General features: G+C 36.4%; 2 protein-coding genes and 1 pseudogene across 3 annotated transcripts; all 3 read left to right on the top strand.

Moving 5' to 3' along the window:
- The first annotated feature begins 8,906 nt into the window (after positions 1-8,906).
- Positions 8,907-12,881, top strand: LOC147543162 (lysine-tRNA ligase). The gene is made up of 6 exons (XM_086635030.1): positions 8,907-9,433; positions 10,530-10,679; positions 10,781-11,039; positions 11,127-11,345; positions 11,538-11,680; positions 12,337-12,881. Exons 1-6 carry the CDS (start codon positions 9,152-9,154, stop codon positions 12,649-12,651), a joined length of 1,368 nt encoding a protein of 455 aa, XP_086491156.1. The 5' UTR covers positions 8,907-9,151; the 3' UTR covers positions 12,652-12,881.
- Positions 12,882-17,768: 4,887 nt separating this feature from the next.
- On the top strand, positions 17,769-24,654 carry LOC147543161 (uncharacterized). The gene is made up of 4 exons (XM_086635386.1): positions 17,769-21,048; positions 23,062-23,128; positions 23,266-23,349; positions 24,648-24,654. The coding sequence occupies exons 1-4, from the start codon at positions 17,769-17,771 to the stop codon at positions 24,652-24,654; spliced, it is 3,438 nt and encodes a 1,145-aa protein (XP_086491512.1).
- Positions 22,826-26,290, top strand: LOC147543160 (uncharacterized; annotated as a pseudogene). Its single transcript, XR_015223735.1, has 3 exons — positions 22,826-23,128; positions 23,266-23,349; positions 24,648-26,290. The product of XR_015223735.1 is annotated as an uncharacterized LOC147543160 (transcript).
- Positions 26,291-27,683: the final 1,393 nt, after the last annotated feature.

The following is a 27,683-nucleotide window of genomic DNA, read 5'->3' as shown; positions in this document are numbered from 1 at the left end:
CTGGAATTGCTACAAATCGGCTCGTGTTAAGTTGCCCGAAAGGGCGTAATGGCGACAAGGTAATCTTTATGTGAAGGGTTGGTAGAACTACGGTAGGCTTGATCCTGTAAAAGGGTACGTAGGCAGCCATGGTCATATGGCGCAGTCGGAGGAAGTTACAAGAAGCAGATATATACAAGGAGTATCCTGGTGTTCGTCCAAAATTTGAAGAGTATCAAATTGTGTACGAGGTGGAGAATTGTGGGAGGCGGTTTAACATGATGAGGCGGTTTGGAAATCAAGATGAGGCGGTTTGTGAAATCCAAATTGTGGTTTTTCAATTTGGCAAGTTTCAAATTGGTTGGTTTCTATAAATTGACACTAAGTTAACCGGCTTATATTATATATAAATAGGGGTTGAATGCTTTGTAATAATCACATCAACACAAGCAACAACAACTCTTCTTTAGAGAGAGCTAAAGAGAGAGAGCAAGTGAGAGAGAAATTTTTTGTTCATAGTTTTGAGCGGTGTTAAATTTCTCGGTCGTCGAAGATCTAGTATAGAAGGTTAAATTCTATACGGTACCATCTTGGGACGAACTTGCGGGTTGTGTTAGTCGTCTTCATCTATCCTTCAATAAAGATTTCTTGTTCGCCCGAGGACGTAGACTTTAAAGCCGAACCTCGTTAAATTCTGTTCGCATATTTGATTTTGGCTTAGTTTTTCGATTAATCTTCATAATCGGATCAATTTCTAGGATAGGTTCGATAGCTTCCGCGACTTTTAGTTACAACACTTTATATATCTAGGCATGTAGTTTTTTATGAGAATAGTTTTCCTTTCATTCTCATCTCTCAAACACAGCCTAGTAGTGATCAGCAAACATCACCACATATATCATTACCTCTTCCCTCTATGTTTCCTAACCAGTCTTCTACTGAATTAGGGACACCTAGTACATCTACTCGTACACCAGCTAATTCAGTAACTAGAACTCAATCTCCAAGTGAGATGGGCATTGCTAATCCTAGAACTAGTACACCAGCATCTCAGCTTGGTTTAGTTCCAAAGCAGCAGACTAGACAGGTCACTACTAGAGGAATGAATGGTATAATCAAAAGTAAAAATCTTCCTTCTGATTTTGTGGCACATTTTACATCACCTCACATTATCAATGTTGCATATTTGTCTATTCTACAATTACCCACTGAGCCAACCACTTACAAAGAGGCAGCAAAACACATTGAATGGTGATGGGCCTAGAAAGTTCCCTAAATAGGTCTACACCCGCAAGTGCACGGGCGTCAAGTTATAGTTCCGGTAAGTCCGGTTCGTTCCTCAGAGACTAAGTGAAACCTATTCTAAGACTTGGAAGTAAGACGGTTTTTGTTTTTGAGAATTGTTTTGGTGATGATAAAATATTAAAACGATTAACGAAAATAAAAGAGATGAACTCAAATGGGGGAGAAAGCTAGGGTTTCGAATCCGCCTTGTCATGATACGTTCATAACCTAATCATCAATGACATTACAAAGTTTGATTTCTCAAATGATAATAAGTCAATTAATGAAATACAACTAATAAGCATCGACCATAAAAGAATTTAATCTAATGATGGTGGATCAAATCGGAGGAATAACCATGAAAACTATATTATCAACATCGAACTCATTCACCATATTACGGATACTAACTATTGCTTATCAACTAACAAGTATCAATCATAAAAGAACTTAACCTAATAATGATAGATCAAGTCTAGAAGCATAAACAATGAAAGAAAATCACTAAAATTATGATACGAGTCTAAACAACAATATTTTGATGAAAAGGCTAAATATGTTGAACTTGATCAAGGTTTCATCTAACCCTAGATTGGAATTCTAGCTGCACGTGGCCATAAATACAAACATGATCTTCATTATTATCTTGTCAGAAATTTCAGAAAAGAATATAAATCAAGACAAGCAAAAGAAGATCACAAAGGAGTAGTAATGCCTTTAGAAGATGCTCCAAGATGTTGAAGATGAATATATGTTTATGTTGATAGCAACTACAACACTCTCTCTGTTTAAGCTCTTTCTCTCACTTTATTTCTACTAACACTCTCTCTTCTCTCTCACAAAGAAAAGAAAATGATGAAGAAAAGTGATGATGAGTGCTCTGCTTTCTCTATAAAGCTCTCTGTCATGTAATCTCTCAACTCTAATAAAACAGTAAAAGAAGAAGAAAATAAATCTATGAATTCTATCTATCTCTCTCTAAAAATTATGTCCTTGAAGCTCTAGAGAAGATGAAGAAGACAGAGCCTCAAAGATTATTCCAACCCCCTTGTTTTTGTTCTCCCCAAAGATGAGATGTCTTCATTCCCCTCTCTCTGTTCTCTAAATAGCCGAATGATAATCTCTCTGTCCTTCCAGAGAATATCTCTTTCTTTCCTTTTCTTCTCTGATTTTTGCTTCTAAAATCAATCCTTCAATCAAATCCCACCATAATATATTATTCAAATATCTCTTTCTATCTCTCTCACCTTCTCTGATCTTCAACCGAAAAGACCAAAATCAAACTCTCTCTTTCTATTAATAATATCATCTTCATGATTCCTCATTTTCTTCATTTTTTGAATAAAAATGGAAAGCAATATCATCTCTAAGAAAATCATCCAGCTATCTCTTTCTAAATTTCTCATGAAATCCTTCCAATCTTTCCTTTCACAATCTCTTCAGTTAAGAGCAATATACCAAATCCCAACTAATCGAATCCCGGCTCCTTAAAATATCCAAGTTTCGGTTCTCCCTGTTTTGAAGACAAAGAACTCTCTTTCTATGATGATCCCATGCCCTCCTATTTCTTTCTATTGTAAACAATATATTAAGCTTGTTAGGTGTGAGAGAAAGTGGATAGAGAAAAGATCCGATAGAGGAAATTGGGCTGGAGACCCAATTTTTTGTTTTTTTTTGTCAAAAAGACAAGTTATCTTTTTTTCCTTCTAGGCACCATGAAAAGTTTGGAAATAGGCTTGAAGGACAATTCTAAAAATCCCTTAATTTTGTATACCTGAATTGACCTTTGTATAAAGGAAAATTTTAGAAACACCCTCAGATTTTCCAAAAACCCTCACATTTTATATAATCTTACTTCTTAGTTACTTATTTTGTTAGGGTTTGATTTTGCGAAGCTTTGCAAACTAGTTTGCAAACTGATTTGCAAACTGGTTTGCACTACTTTGCAAATTGGTTTGCAATCTGGTTTGCCTTGCAGAGCTTTGCAAACTGATTTGCAAACTGATTTGCAATCTGGTTTGCAATCTGGTTTGCCTTGCAAAGCTTTGCAAACTGATTTGCAAACTGGTTTGCAAACTGGTTTGCACTAGTTTGCAATCTGGTTTGCCTTGCAAACTAGTTTGCACTGCTTTGCAAATTGGTTTGCAAACTGGTTTGCAAACTAGTTTGCAATAAGGTCAGTTTTGTCTTTTCCCTATATTAGATAATTTACAAAAATGCCACAGGGAGCTGAAGCCCATAAAAAATTGTCCAATCCTTTTTAACCAAAGGCCAAAGTTTTTAGGGAGTTTTGGCCAAATTTCCCTTGGAATTAATCCAATCCGTGAAGGCTGGTGTAGATGTGTTGGTTGTGGGCTTGATTCCACGCATTGCAGATCAATTTAAAAGCATGTAACGTATTTTCAGATGTAGCCATGTGTGCGGGAGATGACGCAATCCGTTGGATCTGAATTAGAGGGAATCGGTTGCATGGGAAGATTTTATGGAGTATCACATGGGATCAGTCTCTGAAAACCAAGATTCCGTGGATAGTGGCCACACAAATATGGTACTGTTCTCGGCTATGCAAGTGCCACGTACCTCTTCTCTGCCCGCTTGACTAAAAGTTTCCCTAAGTCATCCCACTGGTCATCAATGTTGGACCCAATCTTTGACCTGCTATAATTTTCCAGTCCGGACTCCGACTGGACTCCCGTTTTCGTCGTCGAATTCGTCTTGGACCCTGCATTTCATTCGAGCACCGAAGTTGACCAATTAGCGACACCACCATAATTTCCAAATGACCACCTCAGGAGTGCTTTCTCTCGATTTTATCCGTTTTTGCGCTCAACTTCTTCGAAAACACCTGAACAAGCAAATCATCAGAGTAACTGCTTGAATTGGACTAACTAGCCATAGTTAAGAGATTCAGATGGGACATTTTCATGTCTCATCAAATGGACAAAAGTTATGCAAGATGAATATCAAGCACTTTTTGACAATAAAACTTGGTCACTAGTACCATATCATAAAAGTATGAATGTTCTGGGCTGCAAATGGGTCTTTAAACTCAAACAAAAGAGTGGTGGTACTATAGAAAGATATAAAGCCAGACTTGTGGCAAAAGGCTTTCATCAACAGGAAGGAGTTGATTATGCAGAAACTTTCAGCCCAGTGGTCAAATCAAATACCATTAGAATAGTGCTCACAATTGCTGTTACTAAATCATGGCACATCAAGCAGTTAGATGTCTCAAATGCTTTCCTTCATGGAACTCTTGATGAAGATGTTTTTATGGTCCAACCATCTGGTTTTATTCAGTCTGGAAAAGAATCTTATGTGTGTCATTTACACAAAGCCCTATATGGGCTAAAGCAAGCACCAAGGGCATGGTTCAACAAATTTGCTACTTTTCTATACTCCTATGGTTTTCACAAGAGCAAGACAGACCACTCCATGTTTGTATATCACTCTAGTGCAGGCATCATGATATTATTACTATATGTGGATGATATCATCCTTACAGGCAGCTCTGACTCCCAAATCAATTGCCTAATAAAGGAGTTAAGTATGGTTTTTAAAATGAAGGACTTGGGGTCATTAGCTTATTTTCTGGGTATTGAAGTAACTCATACTCAACAACAAGGGTCTATCATTCTCACACAGAATAAATATGCACTTCAGTTACTTCAAAAAGCAGAATTATTGAATTCAAAACCATCAAAATTACCAGTATCAGATGGTCAAAGAGTCTCACTTACAGATGGTGATGAGCTTCCAAGTCCAACAGAATACAGGAGTTTTGTAGGGGCTTTACAATACCTTACTTTGACCCGTCCTGATCTTTCCTTTGCAGTCAATTACGCCGCTCAGTTCATGCACAAACCAACAAATACAAATTTAGTATTGGTTAAGAAGATCTTGCGATATGTAAAAGGGACTTTGGGTTCAGGTCTTTTAATCTCTCCTTCAGATTTAACAACATTAACAGCCTATTCAGACTCGGATTGGGCTGGTTGCCCTGATTCACGCAAGTCAACAGGAGGCTACTGTGTGTTTCTTGGTAAAACCCTAATTTTCTTGGTGCTCGAAAAAGCAGGCAACAGTAGCAAAATCCTCAACGGAAGCAGAATATAAAGCTTTATCTAACACTGCTACAGAAATGGTATGGATTACGTACCATGGATGAACTTGGTTGTTCTCTGAAGAAACCATTGCTTCTCTACTGTGATAACATTAGTGCGAAATATTTAGCCTCAAATCCGATATTTCATGCCAGGACGAAACATATAGAGGTCGATTTTCACTATGTCAGAGATCTAGTTTTGAATGGAACTTTGGTGATTCACCATCTCCCAACGAAGGAACAAATCGCATATATCTTTACCAAAGGGGTTTCACTTGATCTGTTCACCTATTTTCGAAGCAAACTCATGCTTCGTCGCAGCTCTTCCCCATGAGTTTGAGGGGGGATGTGAAACTAGGGTTTTACAGAGAAATCGAGAGAAGTCGAAATAAGAGATTTGGGCAAACTTTGCCTTTTTATATCTAGGTTATATTCTGACCAAGACTCTAGTCAAAGTCAAGTCAAGTGAAGACCAAGAAACTCTTTGGTCAAGCCGAGTCAAGCAAAGTCCAAGAAGTCCTCTGACCAGTCAACCTGCAACAAGAATAAACAACTAAAGTTAGTTACAACTAATTCTGTTTAGTTGTCTAACTAACTTTCTAATCTTTCCTTTCTCTTCTTCTTTGTTTTTCATTAGTATAAATAAACTTGTAATAAACTAGATATAATTCATTGATTGGAAATAAAATAGAGTTCTTAGAATTTCTTACAAGCACATTAGATATTGGTACAGAAGTAACATTAATGTAAAGAGAACTACGTAAAGGCTTGATCCGTTGAGTTAGAGGATTAATGTTCTAATTCATCGGTACGTAGGCAGCCCCTTGCTCTTCTTGGGGGTTCAGCTTCTTTATTTTTTCAATAAATAAAATTTCCTAAAGTATATATTAGCATTTGCTCTTTCGGTTTTGTTTTCATCTGATATGCGTATGTTGATTACTTGTTCCCTTTCATTTGCATACCTTGAGTTTAGCTCACTAAGCAACAGAAGTAGTTAGAACGTTTATATCATCATAATATCGATGGAGTTCATTTAGGTGCTTGAGAAACTATCTTATGTGTCCATTTCATTGAGGTCTTGAAGTATAGCCTGCTTGATAAATAAAAAGCAGGCTAATACATACGTACATGATACATGGATGGATTGATAATTCCTTTACAAAAAGAAGATAGTTAATGACAAATTTGTAGTAAGTAAATTTGGATAGTTTTTAGAGAGAGGAGAGAAGAAAAAAAATGAGAGAGAGAGAGGAAATAAAAATATTTGTCAGAAGGTTGCCAGGCGACTTTCGCCGGTTAAGACGATGAGGTGGCGAGAAGATGAGGTGACAGAGAGAGGCAATGAGATGGAGGAGAGAGAGATGATGACTGGTTAACGGAGTTACAATGGTAACTGAAAAAGGGGGTCATCTGGATATTTTTGATACAGTAGGGGGCTAGGCAAGAAGCCGGTTACAAAGTGGGGGCTATTTGGAAAATAACCCTTTTTTTTTGTGAAAATCCACAAAATGGACGCAAATAGGAAATTTGGCCCACTATCTGCAAAAATTTTTAAAAAAAACTAATTTTAAAACATATCCTAACGTGAAACTCAACTACGAATTTCGGAGCACATTTTCTAATCTCGAAGAACTTAATTTTCTAGTAATACCTCTTCTGCCCTTCTTTGTATAAATCTCCTTTCCCTCTCAACCTTCCTCATATTTATCTATCTTATTTTGTTTTCCTCCATTCTCTCTCTCTCTCTATCGGAAAACATTTCGTATCGAAGTAGGTCAGAATTTTTCGCGAGGGCAGATTATTTTGGTCTCATCTACAGGTATGTCCTTGTTCATCTTCTCAACCCTAATTAATGATATCTTCTTTGATCTTCATCAATCTCTCGGCCAACTAAAAGATGTTTTCTTCATTTCATCTTCATCTTCATTTGTTTTCATCCTTTCAAACTTTCTTCAAACTGGAAACAAACTTTCTCTCTATACTAATCTACTTCATAGCTTTTCGTCATCAACAAACATGTTTGTACTTTACATTTAGCTTCATCTTGAACATCACCTTATTATTTACACATTTGTCATTGACACATTTTGACCATTTAGAACAAACTTCAGTACATCAGTTGATTTCATTAATTCTCAAAGCAGAACCTATTACAGAGGCGAAAATTAATTTCATTAATTCTCAAAGCATGACCTATTACAGAAGAAATTGCAGAAAAGGACACTGAAGTTACAACCGGCATTCAGGTCTATTACAAAAAAAAATGACCATCCTTCCACATGTAAAAAAGGGGCAAAATTGATAACCCATTAAGAAGATTTCATTTAATATGTGTCCAAAATTAGGCCATAGAACATGTTTCCATTACTTTGGCTTCAAGCCCGTCCCATATTGCTCCTATTCCTATATTTTTTTTTTTTTGTTGAAAGATAGCTTATATACTTAAAATGTAAGAGTGCGATTACAATAAATATTAGAATTACGTTTGGAATGTATTTCCAAAATCAATTGCCTTGAGTTTTCCTAGCCCGTTTGGCTTAGCTTATCTGCAGGAATATTATGCTTCCTGGTTATGTAAGAGAAGTGAATATTGTTGAACTTGGGAATGAGTGCTTTGACTTGTTGGATGTGAACTGCAGAATGCCAGTGTATCGTTTTTTCTGGAACATGCAAATGTTGGATTAGACTTTGGTTGTTGCTTTAATAATGATGTACTTGTAGTTATGAGTAATCGCCCATCGGACTCCAGATGAAATGGCTTTGGCTTCACTTTCTTCGCTCGAACAAGCTAGATGAGTTTTTACTTTTGCTTCAATGAATTTGGCCTGGGAATCATGAACAATAAAGCCAATTCCAATACAGCTGTCAATGTCAGTAAACGAAGCATATGTATTAATTTTATAGTATTGATAAACTTGTGGAGTCCAGTGTTGAGAACATAATTGTTTAGTAGTTTTAACTACACCAGGGGTGCGAGGAAAAGATAAATCTGATTAATAACTTGAGAGGATCGACTAATGGTATTCTCAAAACATTGATCACATCGTGTTTTCCAAATGTACCATAAGATAGTAGCAAAATGTAATTAGTCGGCATACATGAGATATTATCTACATCCTCCCTAGATAAAATCTAATCCGAAACCGATTCAATGTTAGTGGATATAATATTGAAAGAGAACCAAATATTTTTAGTAAATTGAAAGTGAAGAAGAGCATGTTCAGGGGGTACATGCTCAGTGGTTTCATTAAGGATACAATTTGGACATTCAAAATGATTGTCTATATATTTTTAAATTCTTTGATGAACTGGGAGCGCTCCAGAACAACATTTACAAAGAAAAATTGAAATACGCAGTATAATTTTAATAGTCTGTTTAAATAGCCAATTAATATCAGTTTCATGTTGAAAATGTTGAGTCGAGGTTAAATGACGATACATAAATCCTACCGTGAAGTTTCACGGATTGAGTGAGGGTCCACCAAATGTTGTCTTGCCCATGGTATCTGATATCCATAGATTTGATGAGGTTACCAGCGTGTCAATCAAAAGTATTTAGCATGTTTTTTTTTTTTTTTTTTTTGCACAGACAATGGACAACTAGACATTGTTTTCTTCCCATATTTTGGAGGAACCACAAAAAGTTTTATAAATTTCTCAATAATCCATCCATACCAGACACTCCACGTGTCAAGATTTTAACCTTCAATTATAAATGTTTGGATTTCACTAACTTGGGCTCTGTTCAGTCATTCATATGGGAACACACAGAAACTCTGAAAAATGGTGGCAACCTTTGATGTTTATCTTCCAAAATCTAGTCTTTTGCACAGCTCTCATCAATTAATAAGAAACCCAAATTCTTCTTTTCTAAGCGGATCCTATTTGAGTGTTTTTTCTCAACAATTAAACAAGAGAAGAACTCAGACCAGTTTGATTGTTGCTTCAGCTAATAACAATAACAGTACTAGTAGTAGTAGTAGTAATGGCAGGTTTTATCTAAATTTCACTGGGTTTCCTTTTCCTCTTGGCCCTTTCCTCAATAGAAGCACAATAAGAACTGAGGTTAGCTACTACCCCATTTTCAGATTCTTGTTTTTAAACTTTGGGTTGTTGTAATTTCTTGAAATTTTGTTGAATAACTCACAATAAGAGAAGTTAAGTTTAGGGTATTCTCTGCTTATTTTGGTTGGTTTTGTTTATTGAACTTGGGTAGTTAAATTTGTTTTATTGATCCCCTACGCTTAGATTTCTATGTTTGTTCACCTTAACCCTAAAGAGAAAAGTTGTCTAATTTGATAATCAAGAGTTGGACTTTGTGTGGTATGACTTAGGTTTATCTATGTAATATAATTTGATGGTTTGATTGGTTTCCTGTTCTTTTGCTATTTAAGACATGAGTAGATTTGTGTTGGTAACTGGTCTATTTGAAGATCATTCCTTTGAATAATTGTTTAGATGTTGTTAATGAAGTTTGACCCATTTACCTTTTTAGGGCACTTAGATTAAGGATCTTTAGTTAGACTGATGACGATATTAAATACGCCCTATTTTATGGTTGGTAGTCTGGAATAGGCGATTGGTACACAAACTTAACATGTAATCAGAGCTACGCCCACACGTGTTGCTCCACATCACTTGAGAAGAAAAAAACATGGGTTAGGCTCAGAGGATGCCACACGTGAGGGGGCGTGTCGGAATAGTCCAATATGGGAGAAGGGTGATCTAGTAACTAAGAATATATTGTATGGGTCCTCTCCAATCATTGCCAATTGCCTTTTAGTTGGATAACCACAAACTTAACAGGTTGATTTTGCTATTCATATTTTTGGGAGATCTGCTTCTATCTTCAGCTGCTAATAGGATATGGTAATTGAGTCTCCTGTAGAGCTAATCGTTTAGCAGTTGAATCAAATCTAGGTAACTAAGATCATGGTATATGTTGGGTTCCTACCCATGTGGTTTTCAGCATTTTAACCCATAATGTCGATTTCACGATAAGTCGAATTTGAGTAAGTAAAATTGTGTTCTTTGGGGTTTACTCTTTCAAATTTGTAAATGTCTTTGAATTACTAGGAAGAGAAAGACTATTAACATTATCGCAGTCATCGACAGTGGTACGTTAACTTGCTAACTCACTTTGTAATTATGTCCTCCAAAGGTTGTTAAAGATTGTATATGGCTTTTCGAACAAGAACAAGCTCTGGGATTCAGCAGCGTATCTACAAATATCCGAATGACGGTCATCAAGTTAAAGTCTGGAGGCTTATGGATTCATGCTCCTATTGCTCCAACCAAGGAGTGCATTCAGGTCTCTTCTTCTTACATTTCATACACTAAACTTTTACCTGTACAACTCGAGTTCTTTATCCTTAAATTTGGTAATTTGACGTCCTTTTGGTCTGTTACCAGCTTGTGAAGGAGCTAGGGGCACCCGTGGAATATATTGTGCTACCAACATTTGCTTACGAGCACAAAATCTTTGTTGGTCCATTTTCTAGAAAGTTCCCCAGAGCTCAAGTATGGGTGGCACCAAGACAATGGAGTTGGCCTCTAAATTTACCGCTTGAGTTTTTTGGGATCTTTCGTTCCAAAATCTTGATAGATGAAGATTTGTCAACTCCTTGGGGCACTGAGATCGAGCAAAAAGTTCTTAGCTCCCCAGAAGTTGGTAAGCTTAGCAGTTCATTTTGGTCGTAATTTTCAATTGTCTTAGTTTATCGATCATATTAATCAATTTGGACATGCTATATTTCAGGAATTGGGCCTTATGTGGAGGTATCATTTTATCACAAGCGAACAAGAACTCTACTGGTAACCGATGCTGTAATATTTGTACCTAATCAACCGCCAGTATGTATTAGCAAAGAGTCTTTGTTAGCATCGGCAAAGAACGGTTTAGCTGTAAAGATACTTAGCAAAGGAAAGGATGTTCCTGAAGGACCCGTTATTGACAATATGATGAACCGTCAAAAAGGTCAGTTCTCTAAAATTCCATCACGATATTAAATTTTTCTGTACTTGATGCATCTTTAATTTGGTACCTTTTACTGTTGATGGTTCAAAAAATTTCAATGTTAACTGAAGTTTGCTTAGAAGCATATCGTGAGCTCCAAGTTACCTATTTTACTGAAGTGTTCGAGTCTAACTGCAATATCATTTGGTACAGGATGGGAGAGAATGGTTCTACAAATCTTGTTTCTTGGCCCGTCAAATCTCTTGGAGCCCAATGCTAGCTTTGCTCAGATGTCACAAAGATTGATAGTCTCACCTATCATTAAGACACTGGTTTTCAGCAAGGTTCCTGAGAAGGTATGCTCATGTCTTTATATACACTAGGGTATATCCCGTGCCTTAGGGCACGGACACTTGTATCAATTAAATGTTACAAAATTTATTGTTATATTTTATTGAGAGAGTGAGAGATTTTATTAGTTATTATTCTTTGTATTACTTTTTTGTTTCTTTTCTCTTAAATTAGTTATTATTCTATTGAGAGAGAGATTTCAATTTCTTTTTTTTAACCCTTGAAATTTATTTTTATTTCTTAAATTAGTTATTTTATTTCTAAGAAGGAAAGGATTGTTGTTTTTTAAATAGGTAACTTTATTTCTACGAAGGACTATATTTTAAATTTTGAGAAGGGCTTCTAGAAAATATCCTTTATTAAAAAAGGATGTTTGTCCCAGTCATCGTTTTCCCTTCTGTTTTATATAATAGATTATATATTATATACATATATAAAATATATTGATACCCTAGTATTTCTTTTCTATACTCGCCTTAATCAAAACCTCGTCCAGTGTTGGATACTAATACCCCTGCTGATTCTATATTACGAAGTTATATACCCGATTTAGCCCAATATCTGTGTATAGATACAAAGTAACCATGTTTTTTCGCTTAAGAGTTATGACTCATTTTGAATGTCGGAAACTTGTGTGTTGATAAATTGCGATAAATTGCAGGTGAAAGATTGGATTGACAGGATAACAAGAGACTGGGCATTCAAAAGAATAATTCCTGCACATTTTTCAGCTCCAATAAACGCAAGCAGATCAGACTTCTTAGCTGCATTTGCTTTCCTCGATGACCTTTTAGAAGAACGTTATATCACTCGCCCTTCTATTTCTCTTCTCTTTACATCCATTATGGGCAAAGCAGCAAGTTACTTTCCCCCAGATGATATGAAGACATTATCATCACTTGATGAGTTCTTAGTCTCAATTGGAGCTGTGAAAAAAACCGTATCGGGTAGAAAAAGTAACACAACAACTTTATAAGTCTCGTTCATACATCATAAGTTATATGCTTCTTTCTCTTGTTAAAAATGTTTATATGATTCTCTATAGTGTTACTTAGGTACACAGAAGTTGTACTAATATGTGTTATAACTTTGGTCAATATTCTTACTAGATATGAAGAGAATTAACACCGATGATCTCTTTCTAATAGTTTCATAAGTTTATGAGATTGGAATTTGGAAATTATATCATTATGTTTTTGACATTAACATTTTGATTTGCCTCATTTTTAGTGAGTAGAATGGAATTATAATCTTATCTTTTCTCACCAACTTATGGTTTGCTTTTCCAATGAGTTATTAGTATTGTCTATCCATGTTTTATTTGACTCATTATTTGTTGTCCTTGTTGGTTAGTTAGTCAATTCTTATGGTTTTATCTTTAAGAGTAGCGTATATGCCGACAAGTCCTTGAGATGACTCTATAAGTAACGCTTATCGATTGATTGTCATGAACCTCGTAACTCTATGACCACAAAACTTACTTAGAAATGAAAAACAGACAAAATGAAGATCGGACTCGTTGGACCAAGTTTAGGCAAGAGTTTGGACTTTAGGTTCACTTTGATGTCAAGTAAATATTGTTGTATACTGCTCCATTGTTTAAGATTAGGTAAGTATGAACAAAGTGTAGTTATTCTTTCCTTAATTAGGGGAAGGACTATAAGCATTAATATTCCAACTGAAAGAAAATTATAAGGGCCACTGAGAGAGACAAGAAATGAATGTAGTTGGAAGGGCCACTCTCCTTATCTTCACTTTTAAATTCTACCTAACTTCATCAAACTTCCTTTCTTGAAAGAGAATCCAATGAACCTTTTTTTTTCTATGGCTGCCTGCCCCATCCTTTTGCTCTTAGCCCAACCCTTTCTTGGCACTCCCTGTTGGCCTCGGACTGCTTTGTCCAAGGCCTACAGATTAGGGCAGTCAAAGGGCACTTAGACTGACCCTAATCTAAGTTGTTCAAGCCAAATACAGATTAGGCTCTAACCGTAGGGCGCGAAGAGAAGAGAGGCCCAAGAGTAAAATGTTGGCGCTCCTATAGCCGCACCTTTTTCTATTCTTTGTTTCCTTGTTTTGGTTAATAAATTTTGTTATAAATATGTAGTTTAGCTTGTAGTGTTTCTTTGCTACAAAAGCTAAGAAAAAAAAAATCAAAAGCAAGAAAACTTGGTTGATATTTGATTAAATATCCAACTACACTATTATGTCAAGTAGAGACAGAATATATTGTAAGTATGTAAGTGGTTGATTTTTGGGGTCTACCTAGACCAAAGTTGTCATAAAGACAGGTGAAAGTTAAGAAAGAAAGGCCCCAACCTTCTCTCCATTTAGTCTTTTGTATGTAGTAACAAACTTCAATGACCCTTTAGTTAATACAAAATCAGAGAAGGGTTTTAGGGTACATGATAAATATAAATTCTTTTCCTTTTACATTAGAGGTAATTCAAATAGTCTGATTATAAATTTACAAAATGATTTAAGAGTTCTCGTGTCCTCTGGCGAAATTGGTGCCTCTTGTCGTTCCCAAATGTTTGGACTGTGCCGCTTAGAATTCTTTCGAAATATTTGGATTTATTAGATGCTGGTTAGAATTTTTTTTCATTAAAAACACATAAAGCGTAAAGAAAAAGGAAAAAATCGTTAGCATAATATTCTTTATTAACATTAATTCTATCAGGAACAAGGTCATCTTTCTTTAAACAAAAATAAAAAGAACAAGGTCATCTTGCATTGTTTGACCTTGACAAAGTTGGGCGAGGAGTCAGGACGAAAGAAGATTTTGGGACCTCGCCAATCAGGCTATATTTTAAAGCATTAAAGGGTCGGTAGGATAAGGCCAAAATAAAAAAATATAATTAATTCAAGTATCAAATTTAATAAAAAAATAGATAGTAAGTCCATGGTTTGGAATCTCTCATTTTCTCTTTATGCAAGTACACAAATGTATGAGTGATGTTTTAATTTTGTAGTGAAGGTGTAGATATTTGTAGGAACAACTTTATTTTTTACACAAAACAAACTAAATTGCATAAAATTAAATGAGTTAATTCTTATTTGGCCCCCTACTTTGTGACCAGCTTTCTTTATGGCTCTCTTTTTGTCGTAAATTTAAATATGGCCCCCTTTTCTTAACACCGAAAGTAAACTTTTATTGTTAATGTTTTTATTTCCATTATTACCCTTGTTTATAAAAGAGATTTTGAAAATTCAAATTTGACCCTCTTACCAAATAAAGTAATATAATTATTTGTTTCCATTATTACCAAACAAAGTATTTAATATAATTATTTTTTGTGCCCAATTATATATAAAGGCTTCTTCAATTTATCTCCACAAACTCAACACTTGGGCGGTGCCCAATTGATTGATAGTGTGGACAGAAACTCTAAAATTCTGGAGTATCAAAAGAGGTGGAATCAATGGTTATTGAATTTGAGTTATTAAATGTATAAATAATAAATTTATTGGACTTTGGATTCTTTCATATGTCTTTGGGCATTAGGCCCCTTTGATTACTACTAACATAGGCGGTTATCGTATTTATCACATCTTGATAATGTATCAATATCATGTAATGATCAACGTAGATGGTAGTCCACTCGAAAAAAATATGTACAAAGATACCAAAACACAATAATTGGGGGCACTTACAGGCTACAGAGACGCTTTAATATAATTAAGTCAAATAGCGGTCTACCTCAAAATCAACTCCAATCTTGAAGGGGTTTATGCCTAAAATTATGCATGTGTCAAACACGTATGTTGTACTGTGTAAGTGTGTGAACAACGTGTGTAATATTGTGCATGTGCGAAACACGTGTGTGAACTACTTTTGAAAAATATAATTTCAAAATTTTCATATCTTGGTCATGTAAGAAACCAGGAAATTCATATTCGATTGAACGTATATCTTGTTGAACACTTGTGGAATTTGAAACCTAGTGTGACAGTGAGTAGATTTGAAAGAGTTTAATCTTAATATACTAATTAGTTAAATATATTTTATTGAAAATATAAATTTACTTAAGTACGACTAAACAACAATAACTAGGAGACATCAATTCTGTAAACCTTTCGGCGGATATTTAGTGCACATCTTAAGGATCCATTATATAAACAAATAGATAAAGTTACAGAGAATGAGAAAACTATATAAGAGATATAAAGAAAATGAGAACAATTATAGAGAGAAATTAAATGTGAGAGTGAAGTATGGGTTGGTTCCCTATTTACAGGGAACAAACCTAATTTGAACCGTTGGATTAGTCCCAACGGTCCTTATTTACAAGATCTGACAGTTTGGGCAAATCCAACAGCTAAGGGCCGACCCCCACATGACCGTCGGGAGCCCAACAGTCATGTGGGGGAGGCGCTCACTTTCAGTACTCTATATGTAGAGTCGACTGAGCACCTTCTTGGGGCTAAGTTGAGGCTTAGTAGGTCCAAAATTTAAATTTTGGACCTCAGCCCCTAGAGACTGGAGTTGCTCTTAGAGCATCTTAATTGCAACACTTAATGGGTAACCAACGAAAAGGGATTTTTTGAGGTGAGAGAAAGTCCCAAAACTTCTCCCCCTTTCCACCCTACCTGATTCACTATCAATCTCTAATCTTCCACTCTTAAATCTTTTAACTACTTTCTCCAAATCCATGAAGATTTGAAGACCCAAACCACCAATTGATAACATGCACCTCATTAGTTGAAGGAAGCTCCTCTAACACCCAATTGTAGAAACCCTAGTTTAGATACTCAACCACCCTAGCCGACATTCAACTTCACCCAAATTTCCTTATAGGCAATCATCCTCTTACATGGCCACCATCTATTGATATTTGTTTCAACAAATCAACTCTAGGAAGTATATAGATCTAAAAGAGGGTTTGCAAGTCAGGAGTGGTTGGTCTAAACAAAAAGAGTATTGTCACTCCTAGGGTTTAGCCGCACCACTACGGCATATCTCAGCTACTGGGAAAGGCACACTTCATCACTCTTTCTTTGGATTTGAACTCTTCTCCTTCGGCCAGGTAAATGTAATCTACCCCGTGATTTATCTTCTTTGGCCTTGGGAGTAACTTAATGATTATTCTCTTTACCCTATGGTGATTTTTATTTGCATGTGGTAATTTCATAGTCTATTTGTTTCAAGTTCAAGGCAGGGACATTAGTCTAATGTTATGGTTTATCTAGTGTTAATTTTATTGTCTATCTTGTTTATTGTTAATACTTATCTTATTTGGTGTTCTTGTATGTTTAATTTCATAGTCTATTTGTTTCTGTTCTGTTTCCTTAGTCTTCTCCTAGACTCTGTTTTCCTTGTTTGTTTCTGTTTTTTGTTTTCCTTTTTTCTTCCTTGTTTTCTTCTCCTCCGTTTTTTTTCTTCCTTGTTCGTGCCTCTTCTCCCTTTTCCTGTTCTGTTCTTTGTTCTTTTAGTGGGGTGCCTTTAGTTTGTGTTATGGATCAACCTAAACACGACCTGTCCATTTTAGCTTGGAACATTCGTGGTTGTGGGCAATTCTTAAACAGAAAGCATCTTTATAGGCTTATTAGGACCCACAAACCCGACTTTATCTTTCTCTCTGAGACCAAAAGCACCACTAATCACCTTAATCAAATTCTCAAATTACATGCCAATTATAATCTGGTAGTGGTAGAGCCTAAAAATAAAGCGGGGGGTCTTGCTCTGTTTTGGACCAATGAATATGATGTCAATACCATTTATGTTAATGATAATATGATTCACACTAGATGTACCCACAACGATAATGGTAACAGTTTTGTTCTGACAGGCTTCTATGGAAGCCCTTATCGGAAAAACCGTATGACCCCCTGGATTACCCTTAGTAATCAGAGGATAAGACCACGGTCCCATGGGTTGTCATGGGTGACCTCAACACCATTTTACACCCGTCGGAAAAGGAAGGAGGACGAAATGAGATTTCTAGTTAAGTCACTAAAATCAACCAGGTGATTAATGACCTAGGTCTCAGGGATGCGGGTTATAAGGGCACCACCTTTACTTGGACCAATAGACAATTTAAAGGCACTCTCATTAAAGAAAGATTAGACAGAGCCCTCACGAATCACTCCTGGCTTATGGACTTTCCTTCTTCTCTTGTTACTCACCTGCCGGGAGTTGGTTCAGATCATATTCCTATTCTTCTGACTACCTCGGCTAATGCTAATCTTGGTAAGCGCCCTTTTAAATTCATTAGAACTTGGATGTCCCATCCGGATTGTGGCGACTTCATCAGAGATCACTGGCCTCCCAATCTCCAGTCAATCCAACCGAAGCTTAACCACTTAGCGATTAATCTTGCTAGGTGGAACAAACATGTGTTTGGTCACCTCGATACCAGGATTCGCAATCTTACTGAGGCCATTCAGCATGCGGACAACTGTAAGAATCTTCACGATTTAAATCAACAACTTGAGGAAGCCTATAATCAGCTGGAAAGTCTTTGGAAAGAGAAATCTAGAAACGACAATATCAAACTTGGTGATCAAAATACCAAGTTTTTCCATGCCAAAGTTATTAATCGGAATCGGAAGAACCGCATTACGGCAATTAAGGACAACAATGGTACTTGGGTTCAGGAGGACTTAGATATTGCTAACATCTTTTCTACCAATCTCTGTAGTATCTCCACTACTTCTGATTCGATTATCTCTGATGAGTTACTAGATCTTTTCTTTGTTCAAATTACAGACTCTTTTAATCTTGCCCTTACTAGTGTTCCTTCGGATCAGGAGATTTATGCTTCCGTCATGTCTTTTAAAGCTGATTCGGCCCCTGGGCCGGATGGTTTTCCTCCTCTATTCTATCAAACTAATTGGAATACGGTGAAAGCTGATATCATCAAACTAGTTTCGGATTTCTTTACTCATACTCTTCTTCCTGAGCAGGTCAACCATACTCATATCTGTCTCATCCCCAAAACCAAAACCCCTCAGACCACTTCTGACTATCGTCCCATCAGTCTTATGAATACCACCTATAAAATCATTACCAAGATCATGGCTAATCGCCTCAAACTTGTGCTTCCTGAAATCATTTCGCCTTTTCAAGCGGCTTACGTTCCCGGAAGACAGATTACGGATAACATCATCATCAGCCAAGAGATTGTTCATTCTTTTAAGATAATCAAAGGATCGAAGAGTTATTTTGCGCTGAAGCTAGATATGTCGAAAGCGTTCGATCGGATTGAATGGAGTTTTTTAGAGACCATTATGCAACGAATGGGGTTTCACTCCAAGTGGATTAGCCTCATTCACACTTGCATATCTACTTCGACTATGGCTGTTCTGATTAACTGTCGTCCTGGCCCTACCTTTAATGTTAGTAGGAGAATTAGGCAAGGTGACCCTCTCTCTCCTTTTCTGTTTACTCTTGCCATGGAAGGTATCAGTCGTCTTCTTGAGACCAATGGGGTGGCCACGCCTTTCCAAGGCTTTCCTATCCCCAATACCAATATCAATATTAAACATATTCTTTTTGCAGATGACTGCATCATTTTTGGGCAGAACTCCCTAGTTAATATCAATTCTCTTCAGCATATCCTCGATACCTTCTGTTTAGCTTCGGGCCAGATGATTAACTTCACCAAGTCTACTATCTTCTTTTCGAAAAACACTCATCCTAAATTCAAACGTATGATCATCCGTAACTTTAAAGTTCATCAATCCTCCAATCTGGACAAATATCTCAGAACTCATCTTTTTATAGGAGCGAATAAAAGAAAATTGTTCTCTTCCCTCACTACTCAGATTCAGAACAAACTCTCCAAATGGCAGGCTTCTCTCCTCTCTCCAGCTGGCCGCTCTATTGTTATCAACACAATAGCAGCGGCTGTTCCCCGATACCAAATACAATGCTTTGCCCTCCCTAAGGGTATAAGCAATCGCATTGAAGTTCTTCAAAGAACTTTCTGGTGGGGAAAATCTAATTCGATTCATACCATTAACTGGTCTGCTATTTGTCTTCCCAAAAAATTGGGAGGTCTTGGATTTCGTTTTCCGGTTCTTGACAACCAAGCTTTTCTGAGCAAGTTAGTTTGGCGCCTTATCAAAGATCCTGGCTCTCCTTGGGCTAATATTCTTAAAGCAAAATACTTCACCAAAGATCATAAACCCAAAGAGGCTAAGAATCATCACTCGTGGTTCTGGAAATCCATCTCCAAACATGTTGACAAAGTTACCAATTTAACGTTTTGGGATATTAATAAAGGTACCAATATTAACATATGGTATGATTATTGGATCCCTAATCATCCTCCTCCTATATGTAACACCACTAATAGTAACCTCACAAAGGTTTCTCAACTTATTATCAATAATCATTGGAATACGACTATAATAACTCAATGCTTTAATGATGATATATGTAACTCTATTTTGAGCATAAACTTACAGGAACAAATGGATGATATTGCACGATGGACGCTTACCAAATCAGGTAAATTTACCATTAAATCCATGTATTATTATTTACGTACTGAACATTATGACTATGAGACTAAGGAATGGATCTTCATTTGGAATCTACCTATTCAACCAAAAATCAAACTATTCCTTTGGAAATGTTGTACGAACAGCTTACCGGTCCGCGGTAAAATTGGGCAGTTTATTGGCCATAACTTTGACTGTGTTTTCTGTCGGGCTCCTGAAACATTGATTCACGCACTTTTACATTGTGATTTGGCTACAGTGGTATGGTTTCATTTTAATATTATATCAGGCAACATTAATAGTCTTATTGACTGGATTATTTCATGGAAAGATATTGATGAGCAGATAAGCGGTCTTTTCGCAAATATACTTTGGCAGATTTGGAAAGCGAGGTGTGATAGATGCTTCTCTAATGCTAAGATTCTACCCATGATGGTTATTGATCAAGTAAATAGCACACCGAACCTTCTCAAGCACCCTTTGCCATCTCAACCACTTGAAAGAAATATCCGATGGTCTCCTCCGAAAGCTCCTTACATTAAGATCAACGTAGACGCCTCTTTTATGGACGGAAAGGAAATAGCTGGGATTGGATGTATCATGTACGATGACCAAGCCAACTTTCTCGCTGCCTCGGCATGTAATTATAGAGGCCAAAATGCAGAAGAATGTGAATGCTGGGCAATTGTCAAAGCTCTCCAATGGTCGACATCAAAGAATATTGATTATCTTCATATTGAAAGTGACAATAGTAATATTGTCCTAACTCTCAACAGGGAACAGACAGATATTGGTTGGCAAGCAGGCAAGCTCATTTACAAAGTGCGTCAGCTAGAAGAAAATTTCATCAAAGTTATATACACTCACATCAATAGGGAAGGAAATGCGAAAGCTGATATTTTAGCTAAATGGAGTCGCAGGAATATGGGTACCTGGATATGGCGGGCTCTATCGGATCTTCCTGAATCTTTACTTTCGTATTTTAGTTAGGCTCTGTGGATTTTGTTTAGTTTTTCTCTCAACAAAAAAAAAAATGGAAAAATCTAAAAATCTTATGTGTGAAATGTGGATCTCTAAATTTTCTACTTCCTACTTGGACATTTAGAGACATTTCGAGATACTCTATAAAAACATTCTCCAAACGCAACACGTGGGGGAACCTCTAAAGCTTATATTTTGACTATAAAACTGCTGTCACCTCATTTTAGACATCCAAGACAAGTTTTGCATTAGAGCATCTCTAATAGGACACTATAAGAAAAACTCTAGAAATCTTCATTGTCAATTGAAAAATATTCTATTTCCTAAGTGTCAAAACAACAACACTCTAAACTTTGTTTGTTTCCAATGGAGATCTCTAAAATAACTCTACTTCATACACATGTCTCTTGAATTAATTAGGAAAAAATAGTTAAAAAGCGAAATTTTCTATTGGTTTAAAGTTTAGAGTGACACTTAGAGAGTCTCAAGAAGGCACTTTAATTTTGGAGTGTCTCTCTTGAAAGTCTCTATATTAAATGCCTCTACATCATCATAAAGTGTCAAGTAAAACGTCAACTGGAGAAGGTTTTTTTAACAATATCTCTAAATATTCCAAGTGACAATTTAAATTTCAGTGTTTGAGTGTCCCATTGGAAATGCTCTTAGAGATGGTTAATAAAGAGAGAGTCTAAAAAATTTTTATGATGACACTCTAAGTTTTAGAGTTTGAGTATTGCATTGAATTACAGAGCATCTCGAATGATCAATCTTAGAAACTTTCAGTGTCATATAAGATATTTAGAGTTTTTTTCTTACAACTCTCTCCAATGCAAAACTCAATTTGGATCTATGAGATGACGTGGAGGCGGTTAAATATAGATATCTCAAATGGACACTTTATTTCATATTTCTTCAGAATAACATATTATTTTATTTACAAAAATAACTATGACAGTATTGGCATACGGGTAAACACAACAATTTTAGAGATTTGTGTTGGAGATATAAAAGAATCGAGATCTCTGTTAACGCCACCCCAGAAATGACAATCTCAATTGAGAGTAACACATAAGACGAATAAAGTTGTTTTTTTTAGTTTTTAATGGGAGATGCTCCTAGTCAATCAAGATTGACTTAGGACGCACATTTATTTTTTAACCCCAAAATTCACTTGATTCCCCCTAATCTTTATCTCCATCTTCACATCTCCTCCACCACCACAACTTCCGACCACCACCACCATTCTGAACACCTCAGACACACTCTTTCTATCTCTTACTATCTATCTCATTATTTTTTGTATCTCTCTATAGATTTCTATATTTGTTGTTCTCTCTGTAGATCTCAATCTCTCTCGTTGTAGATAATTTTCTCTCTCTCTCTAGATTTTAATCTCTCTGTTCGTGAATCTCAATCTCTCGTTGTAGATCAAGACTTGACGAGATAAAGATTAGACAGCAAAAGACAAAAATTCCAATTTTTGAATCCAAAATGAAGATGTCGCGTAAGGGCGATCAAGGAATCTGGTGTGTTTGCTGTTAAAAATCAATATGATCCACAATTTTCTTGATGCCCCAAAGTCCCCCTCAGTTAATCATCACCGTCCATCAAAGCATGGGATTCAAATTTACGTCGGTCTCACAAAATCTACCCAAATTTCAATTTATCGTATAAACGAGAAAATCATTTTCAGATTCCGTTTATTATAAGGACCGTTTTCTCATGTGGGGCAGTGGGAAATTGTGGGAACTGAAAAACTCTTCATCACGCGCTCTCCTTCTCCCTCTTCTCTCTCTCTCTCTCTACTTTCTCTCTCTAAAATATATTGATTATAGCGAAAAACACGCAATCTTCATCAATTTCAAGTAGAATCCCACCTTTCAAATTGTTTCTTACACAATCTCCTAAGATTACCCTTCATAATTAATAAAGTCTGGTTTCTTTTTGGGTTTATTTTCAGAGGATCTCATTTACTATCTTTTTCTCTTATCATTCTTCATTCTTCTAGTGAAGAAAGTTACAGAAAGGTAGTATTAACTTGACATATTTCTTTCCAAATTTTCGTTAAGATTAAATTAACCACCCAAATCAAAAAGGGTTTTCTTTTTCTTTTCCTCTAGATTTCACATCCGTTTTGGTTATGGTTTGTTTTGTTTTCTTTCAGGATTTCTGATTCAGTTAGTCTTGTTGAAGGAATTTCTAGGGTTTCTGTTTTGTCCCAAGTTTTGGAGCCTGGAATTGCAAAAAGGTATGTTAATGTGATACCCTTTAGCCTTTGAAATTCATAAACATCAATAGGATCACCCAATTTGTTTTGTTGTTGTTATCAGATTGTGAAGAAGAGTGTGGCTTCTTTTATATGAACCATATATTTTTCATGTTGTTTTTGAAAGTTCCCTTTTCATGATTTTCTCTTCTTCCTTGTCTTACTAAGTACAAAGATGGATTTATTGATTATTTCCTTATACTCAAGTTTGATTTGATTGCCTATTGAAGTTCAATGACAAGATATTTTTTGATTATGGAAAGATATTGTCTTTTTTTTTTGGTAAGTTTCAAGTAAGAATAATGAAATTCTTAAAAGGTTAGATCTTCTTTAGAAGTTGTAGAAACAAATTTTTGTATTTGACCATGTACATTGGTAGATCCATATGATTATATGATATTGATATTGTTTTCGATTTATCGATAACTACAAGGATTTGGGTATCTCCCGAATGGTAATGTAAGGTTCTCTTGCGTTTTTATTAGGTGTATTGAGTATCATTTCGCTCTTTAGTTGCCCAATAATCAAAAAGTTATACGATTAGAAGTATCATACGATTTTAAGTAGTTGGAGAAGTAGAGAACATCAAACCAATGAAGACAATTTTGAAGTCTTATTCATTTTTGTATTCTTTCTTGATTATTTACTTGTCTTTTTTCTTGTTTTTATCATTGCGCCATTTAATCCTTGTTATTTGTGAATTTCTATGATGTGATATTCATGGTTTCCGATGGCTCGCAAGTAGTATGTTCTTCCCCATTCTTTTCCGAGTTACCACTTAGAAATCATAATTCATAGGATTTATATGGAGCTCAGAGGTATTTGGTGAGGATGGTCCCATCACCTTGCAGATCACCATTATTAACCCTATCGAGATAGAAGAGGGGTCCGGTTCTTTGTTGTGATCCACCCAATTTTTATTATCACCAAGGGTGGTTATTGGTTTTTTCCAAGTCAAATATGAAATCGGACTCGAGGTGTGATTGGCCTGAGTCAGATTCAGAATGTTTTTTTTTGCCTTAATTGTCTGAATGGCCTATTTGAGTTGGATGAGTCAGACGGGTCAGACGAGTCAGGCGGGTCAGATGACTCAGACGAGACAGATTCAGACAATGAGGGAAAGCAACACCACCCAAAGTTTCAAATATAGTCGTTTGGATTGCATGTTCTCTGTATCAAACAAGATTTCAACGGTTTTTGAATCAAATATTTAGTTTTGCTCTTAATTATACTGATATGTTTTCTGACTCTTAAGTTTGTAATGGTTTAATTTCCTGCAGGTTGTGAGTAGATAATTTGGTTGGTTATTCTTCGTTATTGTTATTAATGGCTGAAGGAAACATGCTTTTGAATTCAACAACCCTAGAGAGAAATGACCCCAAAGATCGTAATGTGAGGAGAAATTCGACAGGAAGAACAAGCACTTCAGACAGTGGAAAAAAGGTACTTCCTCATTATCTCAGAGCTTCTACCAATTCCTGCCATGAATTCTGCAAATATGGAAGGGAACATACTTTTGCAGAAGTGGGCAAGAATACCTTCTCAAAAGGAGTTGCAGAAAAAATGGTTGAGAACGAAAAACCAGAGAAGAATTTGATTATGGTTGATAAGAAAAACAAATCACAGTTCAAGCCGAAGATATCTCCTGATAAAAAAGTGAAGGAACTTGACACATTGAAAACCATCAAGAAAGAGACAACTTCTTTGAAGAAAGTTGATGTTTCTGCAAAGCCTTCAACTGGTTTGAAACTAAAGCCAGTGGCTGTAAAATCATCTTCATCTCCATTGAGTCCTTCGGGTATCACGGGGAGAAGAAATAGCGATCTTAAGGCGCTAAATATGTCCGGGTCTCCAAAAACTGGTCAGAAGAAAGCTTTATTGCTCCCGAGATCTTCATTATCCCCTAAACCTTTTGCGAGAACAAGTTTAAGTGCGAAAAATAAGGCCCCAAAAGCTGCATCCTCTCCTCGAAAGATTCAAAAGAAGGTTACTAAAGATGAGTCTGTAGTGCCGAATCAAGAAAAAGTAAGCGAGAAGACTTTGTATGTGATCGAACCGAAACTTGACACTGGAAGTTTTGAACTTGATTTATCATCTCCATCTTCATCAAACTCTTCATTGCCTTTAGCCTCTCCGACATTTTCATCGCCTGAAGGAGAACTAGAAGAAGATCATCATGGAGCAGAAGGACAAGAAGAATCTGTAGACTTCAATTATAAAATGGATGTGGAAAATGAGACTCGCTTGGGGGCGATGTAACTGAGAACCAAAACCTAATTGCAACTTCAAATCCGGACTACAAGAAGGTTTCGAGAAAAACAGTTCATGAAGATTTAGAACTAGCTCAGAAGTTGAACTTTAGGAGAGGAAGAGAGTTAGAAAACAACCAAAGTAGTGAAAGCGACAGTAGGAGACAGTTTAGAAGAAAGGAAGTGAATGACATCAGTGACACAAACACTAGTCTGCCTGAACCTGAAAATGTCGTTCTAAGGCACCAGGATGTGCAAGGGAAGAAAGAGACTCAAGGTTTGCTAAATAATGTTATTGAAGAAACTGCGAGTAAGCTTGTTGAGAAAAGGAAGAGTAAGGTGAAAGCTTTGGTGGGTGCTTTCGAAACTGTTATCTCCCTTCAAGAGAGTAAACCTTCTACTACTAGTGCTAATTTAAGTTCTTAGAGATAAGTTTCTCTCTCTTTCTTTCATACACATGCACTGATCTTGTAGAGAATTCATAGTTTGACAGTAACCTAAGCTTTTGAAGGTGACATTTGAGTGAAACTGGCTTCCTAGGTTTAGCTTTGTAAGTAAATAAAGAGATCTATGTTCTAGTTATGAACATGGAGTTTATCTTTTTCTGTAAAGGTTGACATGTTTGTAGGAGAGGTGTTGGAACCCTCCAATACTAATGTGATCCTTTTCTTGTACTCTTTTATTTTGTTCTTTGTTCTGTTGGATAAGTTTAGTCTAATGAGTTTATATTGGTTAAGTGGTAACAAATAGTACTTCTTTGAGAGGAGTATATAAACAGGCATAACATTGACTCTTGGGCTCTCTAAAGACCTAGAAAAATCTTTGAAGACCATCTTATAAGGGGCTCTGAAGGCAGTCAACACTACTTTTATTTCATTACAATTGCATACAATAATTCAAGAGGGTAAGCCACCCATGGCCTTTGAGGAATCATTTGGCTTATGTTCTTCATGTAGCATTGAGACCGAATGACTATGAAATTATGTTGATACTTCCACAAAGACTGACTCTTGCTGACCCCCTTTCTTCGTAGTAGACCTCACGGGCCTTCCCCTATCTTAGTTAAGGCCGCCGTATCTTAAAGTGAAAGTGGTCCCCACTATCAATTAGTGGGTATTTCCGGTAGGCACTTTACTTTTTTTTTTTTTTGATGAGAAGGCACTTTACTTATTCGCTTATCACAAATTGTAGGAGAAAAGCTGGCATACGATGAGTCTAACCTTTTGCTATGAGAAATCCTTCTCTATTCAAGTTCTTGTAGGAGGTTTTTGAACAGAACTTTGATAGGCCAGAGGTGTAAGCACCGCGAGGTGTGAAGCGATCTCGTACCAAACGAAACGAATAAGGAACTCCTGAGCTTAGCCCTTGACTCCTATTAATCTAATCAAAGGCTCGCCTAATCATACTACTCTCAAAGACGCGAAAACCCCATACTAAAAGATAGCCCATAATTATATAATATTAGTAAGCGGCACGCGCATACCCTTTCTTGGATCCATAACCAAAATGAAAGAGAGTCGAACTGATAGGTTACCATGTCGCGCGGTTCGGGGGCACTTGAGTCAGCCGACGACGTCCAGCTGAGTCTTGACCCTTATCCAATTTTTGGGCCACTTCCCCCTTCGTACTACCCAAAAATGAGATTCTTGCCGAATCCGAGTTTGCTGCTCCAACCATTACCAAACTCTTGACAATGCATGATCGGGTCGCTTTGATTCATAACAGTTACATCAACTTCATCTGGATTCCAATAAACCTAGATTCTTCCATTCAGGGAGGAGTCATAATTGCACAGGACCTTCCAACTACCATCAATGGCCCTTCGAGTCTTGTCCTTACCTTGGTTTCTATTAACCAAAAAAAGTACAAACGCGCTATATCTTGTTTGCAATACTCAACAACTTGATCAAACCAAGCTTCGGCAATTTACGAATCTCTCTGTCGAATGGCCTGTTCTCCTCGGCCAGAATAGGTGACCCAATTCCTTTCCTTAAACTGTACTTACGAGTTTCCTACTTCATACGACTCAGCAATCAATTATTTTCGTATCTCATCTTAATCTACCCT

This window comes from Eschscholzia californica, unplaced genomic scaffold (assembly GCF_041429995.1).
Source record: "Eschscholzia californica isolate CP2 unplaced genomic scaffold, dmEscCali1.0.p SCAF_4, whole genome shotgun sequence".
Taxonomy (NCBI): Eukaryota; Viridiplantae; Streptophyta; class Magnoliopsida; order Ranunculales; family Papaveraceae; genus Eschscholzia; species Eschscholzia californica.
The sequence above is the reverse complement of the archived record's forward strand: the minus strand, read 5'-3'. Positions and strand labels throughout refer to the sequence as shown.

Bases quoted from the DNA above. Each gene is read 5' to 3' on its own strand.
- LOC147543161 (XM_086635386.1), top strand. From the start codon at position 17,769: ATGGACTTTCCTTCTTCTCTTGTTACTCACCTGCCGGGAGTTGGTTCA. The intron at 21,049-23,061 runs GTACCTGGATAT...GTTTATTTTCAG, and splicing joins ATGGAGTCGCAGGAATATGG to AGGATCTCATTTACTATCTT. The intron at 23,129-23,265 runs GTAGTATTAACT...GTTTTCTTTCAG, and splicing joins GTGAAGAAAGTTACAGAAAG to GATTTCTGATTCAGTTAGTC.
- LOC147543162 (XM_086635030.1), top strand. From the start codon at position 9,152: ATGGTGGCAACCTTTGATGTTTATCTTCCAAAATCTAGTCTTTTGCAC. The intron at 10,680-10,780 runs GTCTCTTCTTCT...GTCTGTTACCAG, and splicing joins CAACCAAGGAGTGCATTCAG to CTTGTGAAGGAGCTAGGGGC. The intron at 11,040-11,126 runs GTAAGCTTAGCA...GCTATATTTCAG, and splicing joins TCTTAGCTCCCCAGAAGTTG to GAATTGGGCCTTATGTGGAG.